This window comes from Hippichthys cyanospilos, chromosome 22 (genome assembly GCF_059441005.1).
Source record: "Hippichthys cyanospilos isolate Australia breed blue-spotted pipefish chromosome 22, RoL_Hcya_1.0, whole genome shotgun sequence".
NCBI classification, from domain to species: Eukaryota; Metazoa; Chordata; class Actinopteri; order Syngnathiformes; family Syngnathidae; genus Hippichthys; species Hippichthys cyanospilos.
This window is the reverse complement of record NC_142390.1, coordinates 47,244-63,386: the sequence shown is the minus strand read 5'-3', so window position 1 is coordinate 63,386 and position 16,143 is coordinate 47,244. Positions and strand designations below refer to the sequence as shown.

General features: G+C 55.5%; 2 protein-coding genes across 4 annotated transcripts in view; one reads left to right on the top strand and one right to left on the bottom strand.

Annotated features, from left to right (window-relative positions):
- The window catches only part of sbf1 (SET binding factor 1), a 25,065-nt gene extending 11,999 nt beyond the window's left edge, over window positions 1-13,066 (top strand). The window contains exons 12-41 of one of the 2 annotated variants that reach the window (XM_088406903.1): window positions 61-189; window positions 1,067-1,165; window positions 1,232-1,439; window positions 2,194-2,306; window positions 2,419-2,568; window positions 3,311-3,379; window positions 3,495-3,656; window positions 3,736-3,998; window positions 4,402-4,574; window positions 4,654-4,727; window positions 5,181-5,373; window positions 5,456-5,583; window positions 5,686-5,861; window positions 6,310-6,446; window positions 6,516-6,723; window positions 6,801-6,997; window positions 7,066-7,203; window positions 7,260-7,355; window positions 7,709-7,783; window positions 8,145-8,317; window positions 8,409-8,585; window positions 9,046-9,147; window positions 9,221-9,406; window positions 9,483-9,609; window positions 9,701-9,831; window positions 10,020-10,352; window positions 10,423-10,625; window positions 10,690-10,777; window positions 10,844-10,975; window positions 11,412-13,066. In XM_088406903.1, the coding sequence (XP_088263029.1) occupies window positions 61-189; window positions 1,067-1,165; window positions 1,232-1,439; window positions 2,194-2,306; window positions 2,419-2,568; window positions 3,311-3,379; window positions 3,495-3,656; window positions 3,736-3,998; window positions 4,402-4,574; window positions 4,654-4,727; window positions 5,181-5,373; window positions 5,456-5,583; window positions 5,686-5,861; window positions 6,310-6,446; window positions 6,516-6,723; window positions 6,801-6,997; window positions 7,066-7,203; window positions 7,260-7,355; window positions 7,709-7,783; window positions 8,145-8,317; window positions 8,409-8,585; window positions 9,046-9,147; window positions 9,221-9,406; window positions 9,483-9,609; window positions 9,701-9,831; window positions 10,020-10,352; window positions 10,423-10,625; window positions 10,690-10,777; window positions 10,844-10,975; window positions 11,412-11,510 (4,539 nt within the window). In that variant the 3' untranslated portion in view covers window positions 11,511-13,066. The remainder of the gene's footprint in view (window positions 1-60; window positions 190-1,066; window positions 1,166-1,231; window positions 1,440-2,193; window positions 2,307-2,418; window positions 2,569-3,310; window positions 3,380-3,494; window positions 3,657-3,735; window positions 3,999-4,401; window positions 4,575-4,653; window positions 4,728-5,180; window positions 5,374-5,455; window positions 5,584-5,685; window positions 5,862-6,309; window positions 6,447-6,515; window positions 6,724-6,800; window positions 6,998-7,065; window positions 7,204-7,259; window positions 7,356-7,708; window positions 7,784-8,144; window positions 8,318-8,408; window positions 8,586-9,045; window positions 9,148-9,220; window positions 9,407-9,482; window positions 9,610-9,700; window positions 9,832-10,019; window positions 10,353-10,422; window positions 10,626-10,689; window positions 10,778-10,843; window positions 10,976-11,411) is intronic. The other variant, XM_088406902.1, reaches the window with a different exon arrangement.
- On the bottom strand, window positions 12,885-16,143 carry cbll1 (Cbl proto-oncogene-like 1, E3 ubiquitin protein ligase). Of its 2 annotated transcripts, XM_088406907.1 has the most exons (6): window positions 15,840-16,138; window positions 15,068-15,238; window positions 14,901-15,004; window positions 14,749-14,832; window positions 14,606-14,679; window positions 12,885-14,535 (listed from the first exon to the last, which is right to left on the bottom strand). In XM_088406907.1, exons 1-6 carry the CDS (start codon window positions 15,991-15,993, stop codon window positions 13,581-13,583), a joined length of 1,542 nt encoding a protein of 513 aa, XP_088263033.1. In that variant the 5' UTR covers window positions 15,994-16,138; the 3' UTR covers window positions 12,885-13,580. The 2 variants fall into 2 exon arrangements, with proteins under 2 accessions (XP_088263033.1, XP_088263032.1); XM_088406906.1 differs by having other exon boundaries at window positions 14,901-15,238; window positions 15,840-16,143.

The following is a 16,143-nucleotide window of genomic DNA, read 5'->3' as shown; positions in this document are numbered from 1 at the left end:
AGAAGCCTCCCTCCGAAATGGCGGCGCGGTTACACAAACGGGACCGCGCTCCCCTCGCAGGCGGCCTTCCTCGGCCAACGGGCGCTGACGGAAGACGACTTCCTCACCAAGGTCTTGGACGGCATGGCCTTTGCGGGGTTTGTGTCCGAGAGGGGGCCCCCCTACAGGGCCACGGATTTGTTTGATGATGTGAGTTTGGGAATCAAACCCATTGTTTTGATTCTTATGGCAATTTCTTCCCTGGACCCACTTTTTACCGTTGTCATTTAGCTGCAAACGCGTGTCGTTTACGACACGAGTACGCATATTGTATTCAACGCCGTCTTGTGTCGCGGAACCGAGTTGAATTGCGTTGAGGAGTTACGTCCGGCGCCTTGCTGTTATTTTTATGGCAGGTGGATGCGGTGGCAAACATTTTGAGGGGGAAGTTAGTTGTCAGGGCAGTATTCCTAATCAGTAAAAGGAAAGCAATTGTTTGGTGTCCGTTTAAAAAAAAAAAAAGTCAAATGAAAAATAAACAACAACTCTTAACTATGTTGATGTGTCTTTCAGACATTTTGCAGATTTGCATTATGTTCAATTTTCTTTCCTTACATATTAGACGTTCTGAGTTTGTTGTAAAATTCTGACCATCAAAAAAAAGGTGCGGGAATTTCCCAGGGTCATCAGCCTGACTAAAGATTAAATAAAAAATTGTAAAGGTTCTTTAATACAGTGAATCAAGTTCATCAAAATGTCAAAATAAAAGAAATGCTAAAAAACAAATAGATTTAATTTTGGACTGAAACAAATAAGGTGCGGTGTTCCAAGGTGACCCGATTCTCGTGCAAAAATGACTCTATTTTTAAATGAATAGTTCCCAGAAGTTGACAGTTTTAAAGTGGTCCATTATCAGACTTTTGAAAAAGGCAGATGCCGATATTAGTCAAAATGCCAAATATCGGCGCCGGTAATCCGCAAAGCCCTCCTGTCGATTTGGAATTGAAATCGTTTGGCGCGTTTCAGATAACTTTGACAAAGTTTGAAAAAGTCTGGAATCATTGTTTCTTCTCTTTTGTTCTCACAGCTGGTAGCCAACGAGGCGGAGAGGATCCGGCAAGAAGAGGCCTCGCCGCACAAAGTCATGAGCCATATCAAGGAGTTGGCCGAGCAGTTATTTAAAAATGTGCGCCCCGAGACCAAATGCCCCTTTTTTCCGTAATCTAAGTCTTGCGTGGCCTTCTTTTTCCAGGAGAACCCCTACCCTACAGTGACCATGCATAAAGTCCAGCGCCCCACGGAAAACGGACAGAAAGTTCCTCAGAGTGGTGGCCCCTTCCCCGGGTTGGACGAGGTCACGGTGCAGCTCTTCGTCGACCACGCCACTGCCAAGCTCAAGACGGCGCCGCCGGCGGTCAAGGCGGAAGTCAAGAGCATGGTGCCGTCCGGACCCCCCTTAGGTGAGCCGGGCACCCAACAAATGTTCAATTGGACTCGCTGACAGAAGATTTTGTGCAATGATTCCTACTGCTGTTTATCCCAAAGATTAGGAGTTGTAGGACACTTTGCACCCTTAATTAGATGCGTTGCTGAAGTTAGCCCGTTGGCTGGCATTGGCAGCTACTCTTGAGTATACAAACAAAAGGTTAAAGCAGCAGGCTCCCGTGAGGCGTGCGTACTAAGCAGCGCTTCTCAAAGGTGACATTTTTGCAGAGTTTCTGCAGGTCACCTGATTTAAGATGAGTTTAGTTTTCTTTTCAGGTTAAGGGCCAATCGATCGGAACGCGCAATCTGTAAGCCGTGACATAAAGGCATGCGCCTCACCGATGCGCAGTTTCACGGTGGCATATTTTTCCGGCAGACTAACCAGAATCTGTTTTGTGGAGTTGTTGAACAAAATACGCCGAGAGGTACCGCTACAAATGCAGTGGCGCGGCACTCGTTCAATTTCGCGGGTTCTTGGCCGGATTGTTTATTTTTCTTTGTTTTTGTTTTTGAACAAGCATACGCAACTTAAAAATTTTGCGAATCGTCTCATCGGTTAACCGCATCACCCTTTTTCCGCCATGTGGCCCGGATGCCCACTCGTTAAGGGAAGCCTAAGTTCATCATCAGCACTTCCTGCCTCCGACTTGTCGCCCTCTGTTTAACGGGCTCGAGTTTTGACGTGCCGCGGCGATGAAACGAGCCTCGCGCTTGCCCGCCCTCCCGCAGGAGACGCATTGGACCGGAACAGCAACGTGATGGCCAACAGCGCCCGTCGGCTGGAGGTGGTCCGCAACTGCATCACGCACATCTTTGAGAACAAAATGCTGGAGGCCAAGAAGGTACTCAATAGTCTTCGGCGGCAGTCCTGGGAGAAAATGAGGACGTTTGGGACTTTGGTTATTTAATTGCTTATTTATGTATCTATTGATTTTTGGTGCCTTCCTCTTGCAGTTGTTGCCAGCGGTACTTCGGGCGTTGAAGGGTAGGGCGGCTCGGGTGTGTTTGACCCAGGAGCTCAATCAGCACGTCTTACAGAACCGGGCGGTGCTGGACGACCAACAGTTTGACTACATCGTCCGAATGATGAACTGCACCTTACAGGTCTCCAATCGCTGCGTGTATAGCTCATATCAAACGCTCGCCGCATACGGGGCCGGTCCACGCGGCCGAAAAAAGAACTCTCGATTTTCTTCAAACGTTCTCGACGACTGAGATCTTATTCCACAAAAAACTGTTTTAACGTAAACTTAACACTCAGTGGCTACGCGCGACTTGTTTAAAGGGATTTAAAGGGCCGTAAAATGTGAAAAGGCTTTCATTATCTTGATGACTCTGATTTTCCACGTACAACGAATACCTTTAAAAACACATTGTCAAACATGTAATAACCTGTGCTCAAGGCTTGAGTAACAACCCATCACGGCTCATCCGTTGATCGCGTGACGTTAATTAGCCGAGTGGCGATCGAGCCCTGAGCGTCGAGCGCATCGGATGTCATTTTCGGTCGACGGCAGGAGAAGAAGGTCTTTTTTAAAGGGTTAAAGCTAGTGTTCGATCCCAAAGATGTCACGTTATGTTTTAAAGCGTCCAGACATCCAAAGCCAGGTACCCATTTATATGCATCTAGTAATGGCCGGCAAGAAGGTCCTTGATATTTTTTTACTGCTAAACTTGTCCGAATGAGTTGAGCGTGGCTTGAATTGCCACGACGACGCCGTTACGAGCTATTGCGAAGGTGTCTGGTAAAGCGGCGTCCCGCCCTATGCCGTCTTCCCATTTTTACGAGCTATTGCGAAGGTGTCTGGTAAAGCGGCGTTCCGCCCTATGCCGTCTTCCCGTTTAGGACTGCTCGCATATGGACGAACATGGTATTGCGGCGGCCCTTCTCCCATTGGTCACAGCTTTTTGCAGGGTGAGTCATTTCGGATTAGCCGAATAATAATAATAATAATAATAATAATAATAATAACTAGGCCTCACATCAGCGTCGCGTGCGGACCGTCGCTGTCGTGTCTTTGCTCTGACAGAAATTAGGGGCGGGCATCACTCAGTTTGCGTACAGCTGCGTACAGGAGCATACCGTGTGGACCAACATGCAGTTCTGGGAGGCCATGTTCTACAGCGACGTCCAGAAGCACATTAGGGAACTTTACCTGGAGACGGAGGACGAGGAGCGCCAGAACCACAACGTGAGTACGACAGATGGTCAAAGGCCTCGCCTTAGCGGCTGTCGTCAACCGGCGCCATGCGATTCCTCCTCGGGAGCAGCGGGAGGGAGCGGGCGGCGGCGTGCGGGAACCGGGCGCCCTGGAGCTGGCGTCGGAGCAGAGCCGCCTTTGGCCGACGCTGGGCAAGGACACGCAGGCGGAGCGCGTGCAGAAGGAGGAGAGCACCGTCTTCAGCCAGGCCATCCACTACGCCAACAGGATGAGCTACCTGCTCCTGCCGCTGGACACCAGCAAGAACCGCCTGCTCAGGAGCTCGGGCCTCGGGGACGTGGAGAGCGTCAGCAACAGCTACGTCACCAACAGGTGCCCGACCGAAATTCAAACTCTCCTCAACACTTCATTTGGAAGCCGTGTCATTTTACATCGCTTCGTTTACTCAGAGAACGCAAACGATATGTGACGTTTTACGAGCCCCCAGAAAGGTTCATTGATGCTTTGGGGGTCCTTTTCCCAATCTTTTTCCTATATCTCTATCCTGGGTTGAGCGAGCCCAGCGATTCCAACTTTTGGTGCCCCCGCTAAACAACGTTGAATGAATTCGCTGCCAAGTCCTTTTTTCAACGGGGACGGGCGGGGCGGGGGGGCTATTATTTGCAAAAATCCCAAATACATACAAGTGCGCATACGTGCATATATGTCTCATAGACTGGAATCCAAAATATATACAGGTGCGCACACATGAGACTCGCTGTCTTTCGTCTGGCAGTATTGCAGGGAGCATGGCCGAGAGTTACGACACGGAGAGCGGCTTCGAGGACGCCGAGAGCTCCGACGTGGCCAACTCGGTGGTGAGATTCATCAACCGCTTCGTGGACAAAGTGTGCAATGAGAGCGGCGTGACCAACGAGCACCTGAAGGCGCTCCACACCATGATCCCGGGTATCGTTCGTCTCGTGGAACGAATGGCGAAAAGGGGGAAAAAAGGCTTTCCGCCCTCACGCTTGCGTTTTGCTCGCAGATATCGTTCAGATGCACATCGAGACGTTAGACGCGGTCCACCGCGAGAGCAAACGACTGCCGCCGATCCAGAAGGTAACCGATTCCTATTTTCACGTCCCGCTAGAGAAAGGCCACGCGGAGCGAGCCCGGCCAGCCCCGCCTACTTCCCTCTCCGCCAATCCCTACCGCTCAGACGCGCCAGGTATGTCTGTGTCTCGCGAGGGCAGCCGAGCAAAGCGCGCTGGGTGACGACCGCTCTCCCCGGTGCGACGTTTGCCGTGCCTCGAAGCTAACGTGCGGGCCCCCCCGTCGGAAGGGTGCCGTCAGTTGTTGCGATGGAGAGGGAGGTGGGCTGAGCTCGGCCGGCGGAAGCCAAAACTTAGAAACGGAAAAAACAATGCTTCTTCTGTCATGGGCCGGACGAAGCCAAATCCAAGGCGATCGAGAGAAATGGCCACCGGTCGGTCAAATGCGTGGCGCCCGGTTTGTTTGTACGGGTTCAGCGCCCTTCTTCCCGCTGCAGCCTCTCCGTGGTCTTCCCCGCAGCCCAAGCTGCTGAGGCCGACCCTTCTGGCAGGCGAGGAGCTGGTGATGGACGGCATGCGCGTCTACCTCATCCCGGACGGGCGCGAGGAAGCCACGGGGAGCATGGGAGGCCCGCCCTTGCTCCCCGCCGAGGGAGCCATCTTCCTCACCACGTACCGGCTCATCTTCAAGGGCACGCCCGCCGACCCGCTGGGTGAGGCGCCGTTTTCTGGCTCGGCGCCGTGTCCGAAATGAAAACGTGACGTCGTGCTGTGTTTCCGGCTCGGCGAGGAAAGTGGGCGAGCAGGTCGTGACTCGGTCCTTCCCAGTCGCGTCGTTGACCAAGGAGAAGAGGATCTCTGTCACTTTGCCCATGGAGCAGTTTGTTCAGGAGGGGCTACAACTACGGTCCTGCACCTTCCAGGTCACTTTGCCTTTTTCCCGAGCTTCGGCGCTCGGCTCGTCGCCGGCTCTTTTTGAAAAGGGGCGTTGGCTTGACTCGGGCGCGCGCCCCGCCTCTTTTCAGCTGATGAAGATCGTGTTCGACGAGGAAGTGGCGGCCGACCTGGCGGAGGTTTTCCGAAAACACATGCACAAGCTACGCTACCCCCCGCACGTGCAGGGAACGTTCGCCTTCACCGCGGGTCAGAGCGGCAAGATGGTGGTGGAGCACAAGGCCAAGGATAAAAACCAGTCACTCAAGTACGTACTTTTCTTTGCGCTCGTCGCCCGCCGGGACTTGGGGTTTCAAAGCGTCGACGTTACATTTATGCCGCCCATCTTGTATCGCTAGTCACATTTGGCGTTTGTATGGAACCGGCGTTTTCCCGGAGCATTCCAAGTAACCGTCGGTAAAAAAGTCAAACATTTCTCCATCCTTTGTGTTTGATTTGATCATTGTTTCTGTTGGAAAAGAAGCATGGCTTCAAATGTTATCACGGGGTCGCGAATAAAGGCGTACAGCGTTTTGCAAAAGAGTCGCGGCGGCAAGCGACGAGCCATGTTCCGACACGTCTGAAAAGAAACTCGTTCCGTTTTGGTCCGGCGGTGAATTCAATTGGCCGCTACTTAGTTTGGTGCCTTCCCCCGCTCCAATTTGAGTGACGCCGCGCGTCAAAAGCGACTCGGGGCTGTCTTTTGCTCGCCTCAGGACGCTTTCCAAGAACCTGGTGAAGAGCGCTAGGCGAACCATCAACCGGCAGTACGTGACCAAGAAGAAATACTCGCCGCCCACCTGGGAAAACAGGAGCAGCTTCCAGTCGGAGCTGGACGAGGACGAGATTTCCGGTACGCCCGGTCCTCTTCGATCGGCCCCCGGAAAGTTTGAAAGGACGGCCGCTTGTTTTTGCGCGCCAGTGTCGGAAGAGGTGGAGCAGAGCTCCCTGACGCTGTCCTCCACCATCCGCTCTTCGGACCGGCAGACCATGAGCAACGCGGTGGAGCGAGCGTGCTGCCGCGACTACCAGCGCATGGGCCTGGGCACGCTAAGCAACAGCCTGACCCGCTCCAAGAACGAGCCCTTCCGAATATCCACCGTCAACCGCATGTACACGGTGTGCCGGAGGTACGCCAATCCACGCGCGGCGATCTGGGGTCGGCGCAAAAGGTGTTTGAGCCAGCGTGCGCTTGCGTCCGTCCTAGCTATCCCGGCCTGCTCATCGTCCCGCAGACCATCCCGGATTCCACCTTCCAGAGGATCTGCCGCTGCTACCGGCAGAACCGCTTCCCCGTGGTCTGCTGGCGGAATTCCCGAACCAAGGCCGTCCTCTTGCGCTCGGCGGGCCTCCACGCAAAAGGGGTGGTGGGCTTTTTTAAGTCTCCCAACGCCCCGGCTTCAGGTTATTTTGGCGCCCGGGCCAAGCGGAGGCGGAGATGGCTTTGTTCACGCGCAGGCTTTGGTCCGCAGTTCCCTCGCAGGCCGACTCCACAAGTCTGGAACAGGAGAAATACCTGCAGGCCGTCATCAGCTCCATGCCGTCTTACAGCGAGAGCGGCGGCAGGAACACGCTCAGCGGTTTCGCCTCCACCCACGTGAGCGCTTCAGGTGAGTTTGCCTAGGAGGCGCCCGCTCCCGGACTTGACCGCGCCTTCTGTCCGCAGACTCGTCGGATAAGTTGCGGCAGCCGAAAATCGGCGCTCTGATGAAGCAAGTGATGGGCGCCAAGGAGGACGTGCCCGGGACGTTCAGCAGAGGAGGTGCGTGCGTTTGCGAAGGGCGACTTCCGATCCGTTTCCGAACGATGGGGCTCATCGTGAAACGAAGGCTCGACGCGACCCATCCCGCCTTTTTTTTCTCTCCCTCCAACGATGAGCTCCTAAAAACGGGTTGTGTTTTTGTACGTGCCAACGCATACGGCGGTGCCCTGACTTTTATCCGTCAGTCTCTACACTTTGCGCTCAAAAGTTCTTTCCTCGCAAGCTTATCAAAACAAAGGGCCGCTGGAGGCACCCCTGTATGAGCGTGACGCGGCGATCGGAAAAGCGCCGTGCACTGTATATCCAGCCTGAGAGTGCAATGGTCTTTTTCTTTGCCTGTCGTTTGACCTCAGCTCTTGGTCAAAAGGCCAGAGTCGTGTCCCCCTCTCCAGCCAAAGTGTCTGGCAAGTCCAGGAACTCGACCAGAGGTAAAGTAGGCCCCGCCCCGCCCCGCCCCGCCCCGCCCACTAATCAAAAGTCTTGAACAGAATGGCCCGTGCGTCGGGCGTCATCTCTGGTAGTTTCGCGTAACGACTAATTCTCTTCTTGTTACTGCGCCGGCGCGATCTGCGCTCGCGCGGCGGCCCTACTGTCCGGCGTCCCCGTTTGACTTCTGACTCTTGGTTATGCGCAACGGCCGGCGTCGCATCAAGCCACGCGCGGCAAAGCGGTTTGGGCTAGTCCTCCGCAGCGGCGTGGCTCTTAAGGACGACCGAGGGAAATCCGAGGGTTCCCGATGCCGTGAGGACATTCCCTTCGCGTCCCCTGATCGGTCCGTTTGCGCGGCAGGGAAATGGGGGAGCATCCGAGGCAGCGGGCGTCTCGGCGCCTACAACCCGGACGTCGGGACGCGTCTCGCCGGGAAAGAGTCGCCGCAGCCCAACGGCGGCCCGAGCGAGGCCCTGTTCCTCCGCCAGCACAGGGCCTACCTCTACATCATCGGGGACAAGGCCCAGCTCAAGGTACGGGACAAGAAAGAAAGTCCGTTCGCCCTGCTTCGCGGCCACGAGCGGCGAGCCTTTGGTCGGGAGCACGCTACCTTACCCGTTTCAGGGCGGGAAGCAGGACTCCTTCCAGCAGTGGGAGGTGGTGCCCATCGAGGTGTGCGACGTGCGGCAGGTGAAGAACAGCTTCAAGAAGCTGATGAAGGCCTGCGTGCCGAGCTCCGCCTCCTCGGACTCCGGCACCAACTTCCTGCGCTGCCTGGAAGAGTCGGAGTGGATGGCGCTGGTTAGTGATTGAGATGTGGGAGGCTGCGACTCGCTATTTGTATTGATTTTTACTTTGTTTTTTTTGGTACCGTCGTAATGTGGCGGGAAATGGAACCCAATGAATTGTTTTGAACTTTGGAGGTTGACTTGGTTTACAGGGATAACGATTGATTTAAAGGGATACTCATTGAACCGTTGCCAGCCGTGAAAGTGTCACGTCGTCAAGCGTTACTTGAATGACGCCCGCGAAGGCGGATTTTGCCGCCGATTGAAAATGACGTTTGTTTAGCTTGCAAAGCGTGGGTTGTCAGACGCGCCCTTTGCACGCGACGGGCAGAGAGTGGCAAAACGCCTTTTCCACGGCGCGTGAAAAATGCCGGTTATGGTAAAACGGCAAGCTTTTGAAAGGATGTACTGCCCAGCGCGGCGAAGGATGCGCAAATCTAGAGCTGAAAGAAACGCTACTCGCGTGCGCGCAGCTGCACAGGGTGCTGCAAGTGTCGGTTCTGGCGGTGGAGCTGCTGGACACGGGCTCGTCCGTCATGGTCAGCCTGGAGGACGGCTGGGACGTCACCACCCAGGTTTGACGATTGAGCTGGCGCGACCCGCCGCCCCGGGTCTCGGCTCACGCAGCGGCGCGCGCGGCGTCGGCAGGTGGCGTCCCTGGCGCAGCTGCTGTCCGACCCCTACTACCGCACGTTCGACGGCTTCCGGCTGCTGGTGGAGAAGGAGTGGCTGTCGTTCGGCCACAGGTTCAGCCACCGGGGCGCGCAGACGCAGGGCGGCCAGAGCGGCGGCTTCACCCCCGTCTTCCTGCAGTTCCTGGACTGCGTGCATCAGGTGCGTCCCGTTTCCGAAGGCGTCCCGTTTCCCAAGGGCGCCGCGCCCCCTTTTCATCTCTCCTGCCATCCCTCAGATCCACCTGCAGTTCCCCATGGAGTTTGAGTTCAGCCAGTACTACCTGAAGTTCTTGGCCTATCACTACGTGTCCAACCGCTTCCGCACCTTCCTGCTCGACTCGGACTACGAGCGCATCGAACTGGGTATCGTCTTCGCCCGCGGCGGCGGCGGCGGCGGCGGCGCCTCTGTTCTCGGCCCGTTTGTCTTTCGACCTAAGTCGGCCGCCGTTTGCAGGAGTCCTCTATGAGGAAAAAGGCGAGAGGAGGGGTCCTCACGCGTGCAAATCCGTGTGGGACTACATCGACCGCCTCAACAAGAAGACGCCTGTCTTTTTCAACTACATGTTTGCGCCGGAGGACGACGAGGTTTTCCTTTTCTTGGTTTCTTCGCCGATAGATAAATGTGTTTGTTTCCATATACGGCGTACACACATACACAGCGATCCCTCGCTGCTTCGTATACATATGTATATGTATGTTTATATATACATACACGCATGCACGTGCGTATGTTTGCGAAGCGCGCTCCTTACACAATACGGTATACGTATAAGGTACTCCGACCATACACCTTCATCTCCAACCTGAAAGTGTGGGACTACTACACGGAGGAGACTCTCTCGGAGGGGCCGTCGTACGACTGGGAGTCGCGGGCGGCCTCGGAGGAGGCGCCCGACCAGCCCGAGGGCGGCGCTCCCCAGTGGCGGCGGCGCGTGGCGTGGCCCTGCTACGACAGCCCGAGCAAGACGCTGCCCGACGCCATCACCAAGCTGCTGCAGGACCTGCGGCGGCTGGAGGCCGAGCTCGGACAGGCGTCGGAGAAGTGGAAGGACGCCTGGGATAAGATCAAGGCCGCTCAGAGGAACGACGCCAAACCGGAGAGCCAGGTCGGACCTCCGCCTTCCCTTTTACGTCCGGGAGGAAACGGCCACGTGAAATCGGTTCTTCTGGCGGCAGTCCTTCTCCGGCTCGCTGCTCACGTCGTCCAACCTGAGCCACCGGCGCCGTTCCCAAGGCGCGTACCTGCAGGAGAGCGGCGTGGGCTCCTCCCTCAACTTGGCCCTGGACCGCGAGGCCGGCGCCTCCTCCGCGCCCGCGCCGGGTCGCCCCAGCACCAGCACGCTCTACAGCCAGTTCCAGAGCAGCGAGAGCGAGAACAGGTACGCCCTTCCGTCCGCGGAAGAGGCCGTTGCTTCACGCCTCTTTGTTTTTGCGGCGCCGTAGAAGTTTCGAAGGCGTTCTGTTCAAGAGAGGCGCCCTGCTGAAACCTTGGAAACCACGCTGGTTTGTGCTGGACAAGACAAAGCATCAGGTAGGGCCGTCGTCCGACCGAGTCCTGTCTTTTACACAGCGCGCCCCTTCTCTCTGCGCCGCGCAGCTGCGATATTACGAGAGCCGGCAAGACAAAGAGTGCAAAGGCGTCATCGAGCTGGCCGACGTGGAGTCGGTTTTTCTGGGGACGCCCGCCATGGGGGCGCCCAAAAACATCGAGGAGAAAGCCTTCTTCGACGTGAGTCTCCGAAACGTTCGCCGGCGCTTTTCGGCGAAAACGTTTGCCCAAAATGTTGGTCCCAAAGCCAACGTTGCCCATCTTTTTTTCCCCCTTCCGCTCGTCCTCGACAGCGGTCGCCCAAAAACAAACCGCCGTTTATTTGATTTCTTCCATATACGAACGTTACATTACGTTTTTGCATCGCTTCGATGGGGGGGCGGGGGGGATCACACCAGTTTTGCGCTTTAGAAAAACAGCAGTAGTAACAAGGAATCGCTACGTGGTTTGCCTTGAATTGATGACGCTCATACTCGACTCGGCCGCTAGAGGGCAGTGCCATTCAGCCATTCAATGCTCAGCGAGCAGTAAGGCTAAAGAACAGCAGCCCAAACGAACCCTGAAAAGTCATATATGCAGCGCTCTAATCCTGATCTGTGTGCCACGCCGCCATCAGGTCAAGACCACCAAACGAGTGTACAACTTCTGCGCCCAGGACAGCATCAACGCTCAGCTGTGGATGGACAGCGTTCAGAGCTGCCTCTCGGACGCCTAGGCGGAGGCGGGAGCCGGCCCGGACTTTTTTTTGGTTTTGTTTTTTTGCTACAAGAGAAACGGGCGGGGGGACCATTCCACGTCCGGCGCGGGGCCTTCTTCTTCCAGACTCTCCTTCGTACTAACCTTAGCCCCGCTCTTTCCGATTTAACTTAAAAACGCAAAGAAACTCAGGGGGAGGAACCACCCGTGTCGGTTCGTGAAGGATTTTTAGCCTCGGTTTCTTTCTTTTTTTTTCGCGCTCTCGTCTGCCACCACAATCTCAAGAAAGAGACACTGTGAAAGCCCATCGAGGTTCTCCTCGGCGAGTGTTTACAAAGCGGACTGCCGCTCCCTTCCGTTTTCCCCGCGCTGACCGCTAGAAGCAAAAAGATGTCGAAGGAAAAAAGCCAAATGTGCTCTCTTGGGACGGAAAAGACACTTGTGGAGATCGGCCCTTGTCATACGTGCGCCTGAAACTCCGGGGTCCCCGCAACGAATCGCAACGCGCAGTCGACTCGGGCCGAAGCCGGCCTTTCCGTCGGAGCGCCTCGTCTTCCTCGCGCGTTCCGAACAATATAGGCGTCCGCCGGCGGGAATTGCCCACAGACGTGATTGGGAGATCGACCCAGGATGGAAGGAACTTTGCGGAAGACAAAAGATCCAGCCTTCTTCACCACAGATTCCCCATGAAAAATGAGACCCCGTGAAGGCAACGGAAGCAAAAATTGGAAAGCGCTCGTTTGTAACCCAACTTCGTTTTGAGTTTTTTCTCAGGGCGCGGGCACATTTCCGGGTGGCGTTCCGGACGTCCCGTCTGAAGCGGGCGGGGGCTCGCAGCGCTCGAGTAGCTTTTCCCAAATTCCTCCAGCGCGCGTCAGGAGCGTGGCCAACTTCGAACATGATCGTTGGCTTTCCCGTGAAATAGCAGCACCCCGAAGGCAACCCCGGCGTTAAAATGCAATGCGTTCGGCTGGCCGGATATCCCATCAAATGATGGAAAGACTTGTTCTCACAATAGTCCTGAATTCCGCTCGCAAAGATAAATAGAAACCCGGTAAATGTTGGTCACGTGACCACAATCCCTCATGTGCTTCACTCATTCACCGGTTATCCAACTTTGCACACACGCTTGTTCAAATCTCTACTATGTAAAATATACTGCTGTCTTTGTTGAACGTGACTTTTTTTTTTTTTTTTGTAGATTTTTCCTTTGGAGGTCCTTTTTGTATATACTACTCCAGATTTGTATGTAACGTTTATAGTAGTAATTTATTTAACTTTTCCCTTAATGAAAGATCCTCAAGCACCACTTTTAAAAATCTAGGAATTCAATGTGCCATTTGTTTATTTCTGTATTAACGTGACTAATGCTGTTCTTTTTGTACCGTGTAAGTAAAAACCCATTGTTTTTGATTTTTTTTTTTTTTTTTAATAACAGTTTTGCTTATTCGGCTCCCGCCACCCAAGCGAGAGTGGACACGTGTGTTGTGAAAGTCAGTGGGCTTCTTTTTTTAACGGCTGATTGGATCAAACTGTCGCTAGAATGCAGATGAAATAAATGTCTTGACACCCGAAGCCCTCGGCAGCTTTTATTTGTTGACAAAACATGAAAGCGACGGGATCGCCACCGGAAGCGGGAAAACACACAGCCGCGTGGATGTAATTTGTTGCCGTCTCGGACGTTAAGAGACAATGAAGTGAACTGTTGTTTTATCAAACATATTGGCGTACTTTTCTCACTATTGCTTTAAACTCCGGTTATTTCAAAAGGAATTCTAAAGGATTGGTTCTGGCAAACAACCTCGAATAACGATTCGCGTTTTTGTGCTAATCGCCTTTTATTTCTGATGCTCAGTTGAAAGCAAAGATGCCAATGCACACGTAAAATCACTTTCCTCAACCTGGGCGAACAAACCCGAATGAAAAAGGACTTTCAAGACTTCCCGGTCCGATAAAGTAACATGACGTACAAGATACAGAAACCGGGCAAGGCGCGTGCGGGCGAGGGGACGCCTTCATAGTTTGCGCGGATGTCCGCCGAGGTCCAAAAGGGAATTTCCGAGGAAAGCCCGGTTACGGAGATGGCGGTTTACTGATAATAAGGTCGGTAGCGGCCCTGGTCCGGGTGGTGGGGCCCGGGTCCTGGCGGCGGTCCCTGCATCCGGGGCGGGGGCGGCCCCCTGGGAGCGGGCCACATTCCGGGACTGAGACCTCCCGGTTGGTTGAACGGAGGGCTGAGAGTGCCCTGGTCTTCGGGGAACTGCTGCATGGAATTGGGATTGTAGTGATGGGGAGGGGGCGCGTTCACCGGGGGCCCGCCGTGTTGGGGCGGGGGTCCCGGCGGCGGGTGGTTCATGTAGGGCGGCATTTGGCCCAGGATGTGCCCCGGCGGCGGGGTGATGGGCGGCGGGGCCGCGGACATGGGAGGCGGCGGGGCCTGGTTGTACACCAAGTGGGGCGTTCCGCCGCCTTGGGGAGGGTGCTGCATGGGGTGACCCAGGGGCGGCGGCGGCGGCCCGAAGTGCTGCTGCGGCGGAGGGGGGGCCATCATGCGGTGGGCGTGCGGCACCACCGGCGGCTGGCCGGGATAGTCCCCGGGGCGGTGGTGGGGCGGCGGCTGGCCCGGCCCGGACGACGAATCGTCCTGGATGGGCACGGTGATCAGGTTGCTGTGTTTGCGCGTGGTCACCGTGGCGATGCGATAGGTCTCGGGGGGGCCGTCGTGAGGCGGCGGCGGCTGCCCGTACGGGTCGTGGCCGCCGTGCGGGTGCGGGTTGGCCAGGTGCGCGTGGCTCTTGCCCAAGTGGGGCGGCGGCACGCGGAAGCGCTCGGGCACGTCGGACGGCGGGGGGAGGTGCGCCGGCTCCTGGCGGCCGGACGACGACTTGGCCGACCTCAGGTGGCGGTGGTTGACGTGGGCCTGGAGGTCCCGCTGAGACAGGTACGTGCGCTTGCAGCCCGACACCACGCTGCACATGTACAGCGAGCCGCGGTGGCACTGCTCGATGCGCTGCACCGGATCCGTGCAGCTGTACGCCGTCAGACTGAGCCCGACAAAACCGCAAAGCTTAGTACTCGCGGGCGAGGGGAAGACGCGGGCTCTGGCAAACTCACCCGGGGCAAAGCTTCTCTCCTTTCTTCTCGTGCAGCACGGCGCATTCGTAGCAGAAGACGTGTTTGCAGGGAATCTGGGAAGAGCGGGGGAGGTCAAAGTTCGCGGCTGACCCTTGTGCCTTTTGCGCTCCCGAAGCGCATACCATGCGTCCGTACAGCTGGATAGGAAGCCCGCATTTGTCGCAGAAGTGAATCGGGACCTCGTCCCTCTCGCCGATGAGATTCAGCTGTCGCCGCGGGAACGAGAGGTGAGACGGCGCGCTCGCGCGGCGTAGCGTCTTTACTTGCCGAATACCTTATAGTCCCAAAACAGCGGTTGCGGGTACCTCCTCTGGGCGGCAAACACATCTCCGGCTTTGCCCCCGCAGTCAAACTTCTCTTGCTTGAAGCCAAAGTTATCTGAGGGGCACAAATCCAAGGAAGAGTGAGCCGCTAGGCGGCGGCGGCCGCAATATGGCCTACCGTCTTTCTCCGCAGTGTCGTTCTTCGCAGGCGGCCTGTTGCCGGGCCTCTGGACGCGCAGAGGGGGTTTGGTCCTCAGGGGCTGCTTGGAGATGAGCTTGATGGGAATGCGCCTGCGGACGTCTGGGCCGCCCAGGCTCCCGGAGCCGTCGCTTCCTTGGAGATCGTTGTCTGCCGGGGGTACGTACGAAAGGAAGCGGAACAATTTCACGTTTGAAAGGGACAAGGTGCAATTTTCTTTTGCACGGTGGGCAATTTTGAGGACTGTCGGCATTAACAGGGCAACGCGCGAGAAGCAAGTCTCTCGCTAAACTACGCGATGGCCGAAATGCTTCAAAATATGCCCCCAATTCGGTCACGTTAGCGCCAGAAGCATCGATGCTAACTGGATTAGCATTCCGACTGGCTTCACGTCGCCGCTAAAAGTTAAAGTAGCAGCTCCCCAGACTGACTATGGAGTAACTATTTGTTTAAATAACCCTAACCCCCGTCGTTACAATTGCAGTCCGCCTTAAACGTTTCCTTGCTCGTATTTTGGTCTACTTTGATTGATTACGGAGTAGGTTCCGTCGCTAGTTGACGCTAGCCCGACCCGTGCTAAAGGGAACGTTAGCCTCTCCGCGCTAAAAAGGCCACTGGGCACTTTCCGTTATCTTCTGGAATTAATGCCGTTCCACACTTCGTCGACATATGTCCACGTGTGTATTTTTGGACCAAAACGGCCACAAAATAGATTCGTATTGAGGAGGGAGAGTGAATAAATCACACTTACCGCTTTGGTCCATGATACGAGCGAGTCGGCGCAATGCATTATGGGAATAAGGCGAAAGAGGGCGGGAGGAAGGAAGAAGGCCAAGTCGCGACTCGGAACGTTTGCCTGACCGACCATAAGTCTTTGTAGGGAAAACCAAGTTAGCAGAGTCCATGCGGCGCACTCTTGTAAACCTGCACACATTCGGCGTACCCGTGACCAAACCTCGAAAGAAAGTGCAATATTGCGTCTTCGTGGGTGTCACCTGTTTGATCGTAACTGGGTCATATTTCAGAACAGCGCTTGGAAAAAAAAAAACAAAACA